The 11,521-nt window shown below is 54.3% G+C and overlaps 1 protein-coding gene across 2 annotated transcripts; it reads right to left on the bottom strand.

Moving 5' to 3' along the window:
* Window positions 1-209: 209 nt before the first annotated feature.
* GLUL (glutamate-ammonia ligase) lies at window positions 210-11,079 on the bottom strand. 2 transcript variants are annotated; one of them, XM_059477927.1, is made up of 7 exons: window positions 10,904-11,079; window positions 5,406-5,596; window positions 4,063-4,224; window positions 3,655-3,801; window positions 3,114-3,241; window positions 2,754-2,953; window positions 210-1,884 (listed from the first exon to the last, which is right to left on the bottom strand). In XM_059477927.1, exons 1-7 carry the CDS (start codon window positions 11,035-11,037, stop codon window positions 1,566-1,568), a joined length of 1,281 nt encoding a protein of 426 aa, XP_059333910.1. In that variant the 5' UTR covers window positions 11,038-11,079; the 3' UTR covers window positions 210-1,565. The 2 variants fall into 2 exon arrangements, with proteins under 2 accessions (XP_059333910.1, XP_059333911.1); XM_059477928.1 differs by lacking the exon at window positions 10,904-11,079 and adding an exon at window positions 6,563-6,609.
* Between the last annotated feature and the right edge of the window lie 442 nt (window positions 11,080-11,521).

The raw sequence follows: 11,521 nt of genomic DNA, 5'->3' as shown, positions 1-11,521 counted from the left end.
GCAAGCCAGAGCTGGACCATCCCTCATCACAGAACCCACCACTGCTGACAAATTCCCATTTTCTGGAGAGCACACATGGATTGAAAGGCCCCTGACCCTCCCAAACCCCTTCCCCCTCCAAATTAAAGCCACATCTACCCACTAGGAGTCAAAATCCTTTCAAATGGTGAAGGCAATACATGTACAAAAAAGAGGCTGCAGAGGTCAGATTGAAAGGTTTGTTCTTTTTTTCTTTTTTTTATTACAAAAAAAAAAAAAAAAAAAAAAAAGAAACCTATTGGGAAGAAGTCCATATGCAACAGAATATAACTGGCACCATCTAAGATACCCAAGTGAAAAATCCCAGAACGTCAGAACCCCCCAGCAGCAGCTGGGAGTGCCAGGGCTGGCTGGGAGGGCCAGGTGGCCTCTCCCTTCCCTTCTCCTGGCCCCCATCATCCTGGCTGGATGGCAGGCAGCCCGAGAGAGCCAGGACACAACAGTGGCATCAGCGGTCTCTGTAAAACCATTCAGTCGGAGAAACTAAGAACATTAATTATGAAAAACAAAAATCTAAAACTTCTCTTCTTTATTTTTTTCTCTTTTTTTTTTTTTTGTTGTTTTAACCTTTATCCAAAGCCCTGCTTTAGTGACATGCTAGCCCTGCTGGACAGGTGACACAGCCACAGCTCTGTCCAGAACGCTGTTGACCAGTCAACTCTTAGTTCAGGACACCTTCCTCCCACTCCGAGCATGTCACGGCCACCTGAATTACAGTAACAAATGCTTCTGCAGGCTTCCTGCTCTGGGAACCCCCTCCTGCAAGCTCCACTCCATGCTGGAACAAATCTCATCCCAGTCTCCCTCCGAGCTCACCCTCAGTCCCACCTGCATCCGACTGCATCTGCAAGAGCTCTGCCTGCTCTGGCTGGATGAGGCGTTGGAACGTCATCTCTTCCAAGAAAAAAACACTTTCATATATATTTTTTTTTCTCTTTTTATATTTAAATAGAAAAATACTACTTCACTCTGTGTTATGAGCCAGAGATGGGTTGACTTCCAGTGACAGAACCAAGAGTTCTCCTCAATGCCAGAAGATTCCCAGAAACCTCAGAGTGGCCGGAGGGCGACGATGTCCCTGTCACGTCCCCAAATAGGCAGGAGCACACACACAGCTCCCATCTTCCCTTCTCCACAGACAGCCATCAGTCAGCAGTGGGGCTGGCCCCCCAAATCTGGCTCTGTTTTAAGCTTTCTCCTCTCCTACACACCTTCTGTGTGTGCAGTCTGTCCCTGGAAGCCACAGGATCCCATCGGATGTACACATGAATTAGACAAAAAAAAAAATAAAACAGTGGTTAAAAGTTCTCTAACACCCCGTCCTCCTCTCGTCTTCCGAAGAGTCAACGACAAACAGACACAGATAAAACTAAACCTGCCCTCCTCCCCCACCTCAAGACAACAAGAGTTACTGAGACATGAAACATGTTATCTTGTACCCTCAGGATTACAGCTAGAAGGGAACTTTAGGGGCGCGGGGAGGCGCGGGGGGGAGGCGGCAGCAGCAGCCGCGGGGCGCAGTCTGCTCAGTTCTTGTATTCAAAAGGCTCATCCCCGGTTTCGTTGAGGAGACACGTGCGGACCAGGGCCTCTGTCACGGCATAGGGGTCGCAGTTGGCCGAGGGCCGGCGGTCCTCGAAGTAGCCCTTCTTCTCGTGGCCCACGTTGCGCGGGATGCGGATGCTGGCGCCACGGTTGGCCACGCCGGCCGAGAACTCGTTGATGTTGGAGGTCTCGTGGAAGCCCGTCAGGCGCCGGGCATTGTCCAGCCCCCCCTTGGGGTCGTAGGCGCGGATGTGGTACTGATGGCGCTTGCTCAGCTTCTCGATGGCCTCCTCGATGTGCCTGCAGAGGGAGGGAGGGAGGGACAGGGGTGGCACAGTGAGGGGTGGGACGAGCTGAACACCTCTGGAGCTGAACGCCTCTGGACTGTCATGTCAAAGTGACAGCGAGATTAATCAGAGTCCCCAAGGCACTTTGTGATGATGCCTTGTGCCCCACGGCCCACATGGCTGTTCATCCCAACACGGGTTTCTCTCTACTTTTGTTGCTGGCCCAGAAAAGTCCTCATGGCCAAACCCCACAGGTTCCCAGGGAGTGCCACCTGTGAGACACCACCAGTTAAAACTTCCCACTTCTCAGACAGGAGAGCTCTCAACACTGGCATTGCTATTCATGAAGCTCACAGAGTCGTTATCTCAGGGCAGCACTAAGATTAAGGCAAAAAAACAGAGCTGCCAGGATGCGTCCCTCCACACAGCTCCACTGACACAGTGTCCTGACTGCACAGCAGTCATGTGCAGGAACTCACAGTTTGCATTTTTAGGATGTTCATCTCTTAAGCAAACATGGCAGCCTTGCCCAGATGAAGCAAATGGTCTTTCTCTTTCATCATGGCTATAAAAATATCATTTAAAAAGCCCTGTGCTGAGCGGGTTTGTTTGTTTGTTCCGAGCACTGGGAGGTCAGGAGCTGGACAGGCTGTTAGAGATAGTTGCATCCTGTACTGGTGGAGCTGTACTGCTGGCTGAATTGCCCACCAAGCATCAAGACAAGAATGTGTCATTATAAAAAAAAATACATACTAAGAAAAACAAGAAACCACAAAAACAAAACGACCAAAAAAACCCAATCCAGAAGACTCAGATGTCACGCCAAGAACCAAAATCCCGTGTCATCCAAAATCCTGCCCAGTAAACAACCCAAACACTTACTTGAGACCTCCTTCTTCCCTCATGCTCTTGGTGCTGAAGTTGGTGTGGCAGCCAGCACCGTTCCAGTTCCCAGGAATGGGTTTGGGATCGAAGGACACCACAACCCCAAAGTCCTCGCACACCCGGTGCAGGATGAAGCGCGCGATCCAGAGGTGATCACCCATCTCAATCCCCTCGCATGGTCCCACCTGGAACTCCCACTGCAAGGAGGAGGGTCAGGGGCTCAGCGGGGTGGAGACAGGCACCTCCCACGTGCTGATGCTGACAGCCACACAGCTCAGAGCAGGCACACACAGCTCCCCCTGCCTGGGGTTTTTCCATGCTCTCTCTCACTCCATGAAGCATCTTAGAATGATTTACCTGGGCTGGCATCACTTCTGCGTTGGTTCCTCCGATTTTCACACCGGCATAAAGGCACGCTCGGTAGTGGGCCTCCACAATGTCCCTGCCATAGGCTTTGTCTGCCCCCACACCGCAGTAATACGGACCTGCAACAGCACAGGGCAACATCAGCCTCCACAGGGAAAAACCCTGACATCCAGTGAACACCCAGCATGCACAGAGAACTCTTCAAAAGCCCCAAGGTGTGTTTTTCATGGAAGAACTGGCAGGGTAGAACACTGATGGAGAGCAAGTTCGCCCCGAGTTTAAGTCTGCCTCTGAGTTTAAGTCCCCTGCAAACCAACAAACCCAGCAGCAAATTTGGATGTGGCCAATCCCCACCTCAGCCTTTCTGTGACCAATTTAATCTTGTTGGTTGCTTGGTTTTTGCCAATATTCCGCTTTCTACCGTCCACCTTCAGTTCTAGGAGCACCTTGAAGCCCTCAACTTGCCTGAAGCTGTGCCACACAGATTTCAGTTCAAACACTCCTGACTTGCTCCAGGCTCCCAGAAGATTACCTTGGGGTCCAGGGAAGCCATTGGAAGGCCAGCCAAATGGATGTCCATCTGTCCCCAAGAGAGTGTACTCCTGCTCCATCCCAAACCAGGGGTGCTGGTTGGACACCATGTCCATAATCCTCCTGCAGGTGTGTCGGAGATTTGACTCTGGAATGGAAAAGCGACACGAGGCTCATGAGCGATGCCACCTCCACTCCCCATTTCTATTTATTTAACACTTTGAGTCCCAAGCAGCATTGAAGAATCCCAAGCCCAGCCCTTTAGTCCATCACCACCGCTTCATTTGCCCTCTTCTTTCACATTATTTCTGTGTCATGCTAAGGGCACAGACAGCATTGGGCAGGGTTCCCATTCCCCTTCCCAGGAACACCAGGAGAAGGGAAGGAGGGAGAAGGTCCATTCATTCACCTGCAGACTGGCGGTTGTACTTGAAGACCTCACAGAGAACGAGTTTATTTGGGTCCTTGCGGAAAGGGTCCCGAAACATGGCAGCAGGTCGCAGGTACATGTCACTGTTGGAGCCTTCGGACTGGTAGGTGCTGGAGCCATCGAAATTCCACTCGGGGAGATCTGGAGCAAAGAGAGGAACCAGCCACAGTGACCCATGGGATCCCTGCGGCCCTCCAGGAAGACAGATGTGAAGATGCTCATAGAGAATAGGTTTAGTCCCAGTTCAGCTGATTTTGTTCCAAGTGGGGGAAGCAAAAAAAAAAAACAACCAACAAACCCAAAACAAGCAAAAAAAAATCACAGGAGTGCAAGTCCCCAGCCACCCTGGAAAATAACAAGTTGCTGGGCTGTTGGCCAAGCCTGAGTGAACAGAGTAGCACTGAGGACATTTCCCATGTCATAACAACCACAGGGATGAGCAAAGCACCCGGTCCCCTCAGCTAGGAGAGGGCAGACCACGAGCCACCTTCCAGCTGTGGGAATGAGGGGAGCCATGGAATACCCTCAGTAACACCACCAAGGCCTTAAGAAGGTGGGAAGGCAAATCAGAGAGGTGGAATCTCACACGGAAGGGGAGTGTGGCCCCTTGCCCACCCTCCATCCTGACCACTGCCCTCCAGGTCAAAGCCCAGAACTACACCCAGGCAATGTTATCTCCTCCATATCCCAGAGGGAAAGAGGGAGGATGGGAAGCACAAAGATCTCCAACAGGAGCTGTGCCAACCACTCCCTCAGAGGGAAAAGGGGAAAGGAGAGATGGGAAAAGAAAAAAAAAAAAAAAAAAAAAAGGAAAGAAAAGAAAAAAGAAAATTCTGCTCAGTCACACACAGTATTTTCATTTCATAACTGTCTCCAGCCAGCTCCATGGCAACCTGGGGAAAATCCTAATGCTATTATTGTGTAAGCTGGGACTGTTTGTTCTGAGGGACACAAGCTCTTAATTACACCGGATAGCTCCATTCTTTCCCCTGCACTTTCTTCTGCCAAACTACTTCCGGCCAAAACGAGTACTCAAGAGTCAATGGGCAGCCAAGCCCTTGCCAAGAGCCCCCAGCCCCTGCCAGCAGCCCCTCCACGGCAGGGACAGCACCAAGGACGGGCTCCCAGCCCCAAGCATCTCCCTGAAACTCCACATCTGGAGAGCTGGGAACATCCCCCTAAGGTATATGGGGAAAGAGGTAGCTGGAAGGGCACGAGGAGGAACATCCTCCCTAAAAACCATCCTTCTGCCACGAGAAGAGAGAAATGGCATCCTTCCTCCACCCAGTGAGGGGCTACGAGTGCTGCACCTGCCCTCTCACCTTCCAGGCTCTTGGGCTCGTGGTCCAGCGTGCGGGTTTTGCAGCGGAGGTGCTCCCCCGTGCCGTCGATCCAGATGTACATGGCCTGCACCTTCTCCCCCTGCGGCAGCTTCATGTACATGTGCTTGATGGCTTTGCTCAGGTGGGAGCTCGCTGAGGTGGCCATGGCTGCAGTCCTGACGAGGGGGTTCCTGCAGAGGGGAATCACAGACAGCCCCAGCTGTGAGTCTTCCCCTGTGTGCCCACATTTTTCAGCACCCCCCTTCCCCACCCAAGGCCAGGGAGGAGCAGGAGGCAGCTCGGCCGCAGGGCTAGCTGCCATCTCCAGCGGTTCCCTGTCATTCCTCAGGGAGAACACACAGCAGCTCAAGCTAGCCCTGCTCCAGAAACCCTTCAAAACACCAAACTCCTGCTAATAAACCAGAGCAACAGACTTCCAAAGGGCTCCTTAGCCCCACATGAACTTTTCACCTCCACACTCTGCTCAAGAGCAAGGCTAATGCAAGGAAAGCTTAGCTGGGGCTTTCTTAATAAATCTGCATCATCGAGGAGGGCTTTTCTGCCCCAGCTGCTTTCTCAGCCTGGCTGAGGCTATCCAAGCCCGGTGGCAGGGCAGCAGGAAAAGCAACAGGCAGCACACAGGAGCCCTGAGCACCCCAGCAGCAGTGAGAAGCGGGATGGGCCGGGGTGGCTCTAGAATCCCCAGAGCCCTGCGGGCCGGGCTCTATCGCCAGCCAGCCCGCTCGTGTCCGACCCACAGTAGCGGCTGTTTTCCAGGGAAATGCCGGCACTTTGGGAATGCGGACTGACTGGGGAAGCCGCTCCAACATCCCTGCGGGATAAGCCGTCCCCAGCCCACGCCGCCGCGGCTCCCACCGCCCCGCTGCCCTGCCAGAAGCATCTCCCACGCGTGCCTCTCCAGGCAGCCTCGTGGGGGCCAAAAATAAAACCACAAAAGCTGCAAAGGGAATGTTTTCAACAGAAAACTCAAGCTGCCACTTCCTCCTCCTTCCCCCCCCCCCGCCCCCCCCCAATCCTCCCCTTCCCCCAAAGGAGGAATTTCCCCTTGGAAGATCTCCCCGGGGCTGCCGAGCCCGGCCCTGCCGAGCCCGGTGGGTGGCGGGCAGCGGTGTCCCCGTGTCCCCCCGGGCCGGTACCTGCGCTCGGCGGCGGCGGCTGCGGGCGGGCGGGCGGGCGCAGGGCTCCCACGCTCGGCTCCCGGGGCCGCGCCCGCCGCCCCTTTATGGCGGAGCAGCGCCGGCCCCGCCGCACGGATTGGGCAGCGCGGCGGGACGGGAGGGACACGGCAGGGGGGACAGGCCCGCCACCACCCCGCCTCCGTCCTCCTCCTCCTCCTCCTCCTCCGCCCGCTCCGGCCCGGCCGCCCCCGGCAAAGGGGCACTCGGGCGGGTGCGGGAAAGTGAGGGAACAGAGGGAAGAGAGCGGAGAGGTTGGGTGGGTTTGGGGTGTTTTTAACAGCGCTCCCGACTGGAAAAACAACCCCTCGTCCCTGAGCGGGCGGGAGCGGATCCAAGGCTTTCGGCAGCGTTTACATTAGGCTGCCTTGGCAGAGCTGGCAGGGATGGAATCCGGCCGCCCCGGGACAACAGGGAGAGAGGGAGGCATGGAGCTCCACCGAGCCCCTTTGGCTTGGTGCCCGCTCTTGGGAGGGGGACAAAAGCCTCGGTGCCCTCCTTGGAGCAGGTCACAGCCTCCAGCAGCTGGACCTGCAGAGCCTCGCTGCAAGGATCACTCGAGGGGGGAGAAATCCTCCAGCCCCACCATAGGAGTGCCCAGCAAACCGCAGGCAGTGCCCAGTGTTTTTCCACCATGTCCGGGTCTCCACCCCACAGGGTCGCTTGTCCCACCTCCTGCAGCTCCAGGAGATGGGACAAGAGACTCCAGATCCACGGGGCGAGAGAGCTACGCCAGCAGGAGCAGACGGAGCTGGCAGCCGTGTGTGCACACACCAGGGCACACGCAGGTCCCAGGGCGAGCATACGCCACCCACACGCCTGCCACGGAGCCACAGGATCCTGCTGTGCCCTGTGCCAGCCTCAGGAAATGGCACCAGAACTGCCTATCTTCGAGAAGCTGGAGCCTCCCCGCCATCCCAAGCCACCCTGCCTCGGACACGGCCACTGTACAGCCAGAATCCAGAGGGAAAGTGGCCAGGGAGAGCCGGATCCTCAGGAGGGAGGTGGAAATGCTGGCCAACACCAGGCTTTGATTTATCACCCATCTCAAGAGCCAGATCTCCACCCTCCCTGCGGGGACAACTTGGCTCAGCCCTCAGCAGCACCTTGGAGCAGCCATGGGTGTGTGGCAATCCCCCGGGGCTGTCCAGAACGAGGTGAAATTCGGGTGCTTCTCTCCTCCTGGAATTGCTTGAGCAAGGCAGAGCCACCGAGCATTGCAACAGCCTGCCCTGAGCACTCCAGAAAGTGCTTCTTGCCAGCACCACCCCTGCTCCTGCACCCTGAGCACACAGAAATGGCTCCAACGCACAAACAAACCAACGAACGTGGTGTTTTACCCTGGGAAATGAGCTCAGCAACTCACGTTCAGCCCAAGTTCAGCTGTGGTCACCCAAATCTAACAGCTCAGCTGGAGTAAAAGGAAGCAGAGCAGGAGCAGGAGCCCAAAATAGCTCCCATAAAGGGGAGCTGTCAAGCCACAGGCAATGTAAAACAGTGTCCAGCCCTCTTCCCTAGGTTTGTGGAGGGTTTCTTTAATCTGAGAGCTCTGACAGCTCCAAATTCTTGGAATTACCGTTCTACCTGCACATTTCCCAGTAACTCTGTCCACCTTTGGCTTCGAACACACCCAGATGTTTACAAGAGGAGGCCCCTGAGCAGTGGGGTGACCCCCGTGCCCTGCAAGCCTCGGGGCTGGGCAGCTCCAGCCAACCCTGAAGGCAGGCGGGGAGCAAAGGCAGCTGCACAATGCAAACATCATCTCCCCATCCCAAAAATCCACACCGGGCCGCAACCCCCAGCCTGGCAGAGCCCCCCAGGGTGGGCAGGGCTGTGGTGGCGGGGGTGGCAGGATGGTGTTGCCAGCCCCGGAGGGTTTGCTGGCTGGCTCATGCCCAAGGCCCCTGTGCTCGCCCTGCACGAGTTTGGGAGCCGGAGAGAAGCGGCAGCCGCGGACCCAGCGCCCTCTCCCGGGAAGCGTTCCCGGGCCTCCTCAATGGACTCACCTGGCTTGTTTACCGCCTGCCTTCATTCCCCTCCTCCCCTTCCAAGACCGCCTTTTAAAATTTTTTTTTAATTCATTTTCTTTCTAAAAATTATATATTTTTTAAAATTTAATTTCGTTTCTTTTTAATTTTTTTTGGGGGGGGAAAAGCCTTCTCGGGCTTTTAAAAAATTTAATTTACTTTATTTTTTTTCTAGTTTTTTATTTTTTTAAATTTTTAAAATTATTTTTTGGGGAAAGCCTGCTCGGGCTGTGCTTTGGCCCAGCTGCATGCTCCACTGACCCCCGGTGTTGCTAAATAATTTTTAAAATTTTTGAGGGGGGAAAGCCTACTCAGGCTGTGCTTTTTAAAAATTTAATTTAGTCTCTTTATTTTTAATTTTTTTCTTTTTTTTTTTTTAATTATGTTTTGGAGAAAGCCTGCTCAGGCTGTGCTTTTTAAAAAATTAATTTAGTTTTTTTTTTTTTTTAATTTTTTAAATTATTTTTTGGGGAAAGGCTGCTTGGGCTGTGCTTTGGCCCAGCTGCGTGCTCCAGTGACCCCCGGTGTCACCAACAAAACCCTCCCGGGAGGCTGCTGGGGAGGGCTCAGTGCCCACGGTGACACCACCCAGGAGTGGATTGAAATCCACCTTCAAAGGGCCACAGGCACAGCCAGAGAGTGAGACAATGTCCCCTGCCAGGGGTGAGTCCCAACTGGCTCAGGTTTTTCCTTCTTCCTGCTGTTAATTCGTGGGAACACCTTTATTGCCTTTATTGGCCTTTATTGGCCCAGCCCAGCGCTTCCCGCCGGCACAGTTTGATATCCTGAGACAAGTGCCAAGGTTGGGAAGTGGCTGCTGAGTTAGGAGGGTTGGGCAGGCTGGACTTTGCAGCCTCCTGCCTCCAAGGCAAGCCCTCAGGGACAGGGAACAGCCGTGTCCCTGCATCCTCCAGGGGAGCAGGATGAGTTTCTCTCAGCTAGCATGAGGAATTCCTCCCCTTTTCCAGCTCCAGCCAGCGGCCAGGCAGTAAAGGATCAAGGCTTCCCTCTGCACTGTGCCTTGCTGGGGCTGCTGTGACTCATCCCTTGTCTGTGTGTCCCCCTCCATCCCTGTCTTCCATCTGGGAATGCCTTAAACTGCAGAAATGTCATGCCATTATGGGGGTGGCAACTTGAGGGTTAAATAGACAGGATATGAAATTTCCATGTGGCTCAGACCCTGGGGCAGTGTCTGATGGCTTTTGGGGACTTTGCCAGCACTGTGATCCTCACCCCAGACCCTGGGATCTCAAGCCCAACAGATTGCAGACCCAGACTGCTAAGCCCAGGTACCCACTGGTCTTTCACCAGTGCTAAAGAAAAATTCTGAACTAGAAAGGAAATGTTGTTATTTTGGGGTTTTTTTTTTTTTTTTTCCAATAGAGATGTCACACAGGGAGGAGGAATTGCCCATTTTGTTGTGATGCCAAGTCCCAGGAGGAGGCTGAACACACCCAAAATGCCCCAGCCTCCAGCAGTGGCACAGCTGGGAGGGAGGAGGGATGGGCATAGCATCATGGAATCACAGAATGCTTTGGTTTGGTGTGGAAGGGACCTGGAGGTCATCAAGTCAAACCCCCTGCAATGAGCAGGAACATCTTCAGCATCTCTCCTCTCCCCACACTCAACACGCTCCTAAACTGAGCTAAATAAAGTGGCTGTGCTCAGGTTGGTCTCTTTCCCCCGGCAGCACTGACAGAACCAGAGCACACAGCCTCAAGCTGCACCAAGGGAAATACAGGTTGGATATTAGGATAAAGTTTTTCACAGAAAGAGTGATAAAGTTCTGGAATGGCTGCCCAGGGAGGTGGTGGAGTCCCCATCCCTGGGTGTGTTTAACAAAGCCTGGATGTGGCACTGGGTGCCAGGGTTTAGTTGAGGGGTTGGGGCTGGGTTGGACTTGATGATCTCGAAGGTCTTTTCCAGTAATTCTGTTATTCTGTGAATTCTGTGAGCTATACCACTTCCAGATGCATCCAGGGAAGTGCTTTGTGCTGGGAGGCCCTGAGCAACTGAACTGCACCCAAGTGACCTCAGCCACGGGCTGCCTGTCCTGATATTGCATCACCTCCACCCCTGCTCACCCCTGGGCACAGCTGCCTCTGCCTGGACCCACACCAGCAGCTCCTGAGGTGCTCCCAGCCTGGCACACCTGGACATGCAGCATGTTTCACCCAGGGCTGGAAAATCCAACCCAGCACCCGAGCCAGCGCTTAGCTCAGAAGTGACCGAGCCCCCGTGGGGTGTGGGGGATGAGGGCCCTGAGGACACTGACCTTGTGCAAGCAGCAGTGGCCGAGCAGTGTCCCCCGGAGCGCTGCAGGACGCTGACGAAACCCCCCAGGGCTGGCAGGCAGCAGCTGCTGGCCCTGGCTGTGAGCAAACATTGCACACTCCGCAGCAGCCCCATGCTCCCTTTGAAGGTGCTGCCAGGGTCAAGGGTGGCCGTGGGCTGGTGGCCAGAGGGCTTTCAGCCTTTCCAGAGCAGATCACCTGGGCCAGTTTAGGAAAGAAAATTAATCAGTGCAAACTTACAGAAGCACACTCAGAGTGAAAGAAAAGAACCCCTCCCTCCTCATTCAGCTCCCTGGACCGTGCACAGGGGGAAGAGGAACCTTGGGCTTTCAGCCTTTCCAGAGCAGATCACCTGGGCCGGTTTAGGAAAGCAAATTAATCAGTGCAAACTTGCAGAGGCACATGCAGAATGAAAATAAAAATAACCCTTCCTCTTCATTCAGCTCCCTGGACCACGCACAGAAAGAAGAGGGACCTTGGGCTTCCAGCCTTTCCAGAGCAGATCACCTGGGCTGCCCTAAAGGGCAGTTTAGGAAAGCAAATTAATCAGTGCAAACTTGCAGAGACACACTCAGAGTGAGAGAAAAAAACCCTTCCCT

The sequence above is a fragment of the Ammospiza nelsoni genome, chromosome 9 (genome assembly GCF_027579445.1).
Source record: "Ammospiza nelsoni isolate bAmmNel1 chromosome 9, bAmmNel1.pri, whole genome shotgun sequence".
NCBI lineage: Eukaryota > Metazoa > Chordata > Aves > Passeriformes > Passerellidae > Ammospiza > Ammospiza nelsoni.
Note: the sequence above shows the minus strand (reverse complement) of the source record. Positions and strands in the feature narration are given on the sequence as shown.

Bases quoted from the DNA above. Each gene is read 5' to 3' on its own strand.
- GLUL (XM_059477927.1), bottom strand. From the start codon at position 11,037: ATGGGGCTGCTGCGGAGTGTGCAATGTTTGCTCACAGCCAGGGCCAGC. The intron at 3,802-4,062 runs GTGAATGAATGG...TTTCCATTCCAG, and splicing joins GTACAACCGCCAGTCTGCAG to AGTCAAATCTCCGACACACC. The intron at 2,954-3,113 runs GTAAATCATTCT...TCCTCCTTGCAG, and splicing joins CAGAAGTGATGCCAGCCCAG to TGGGAGTTCCAGGTGGGACC.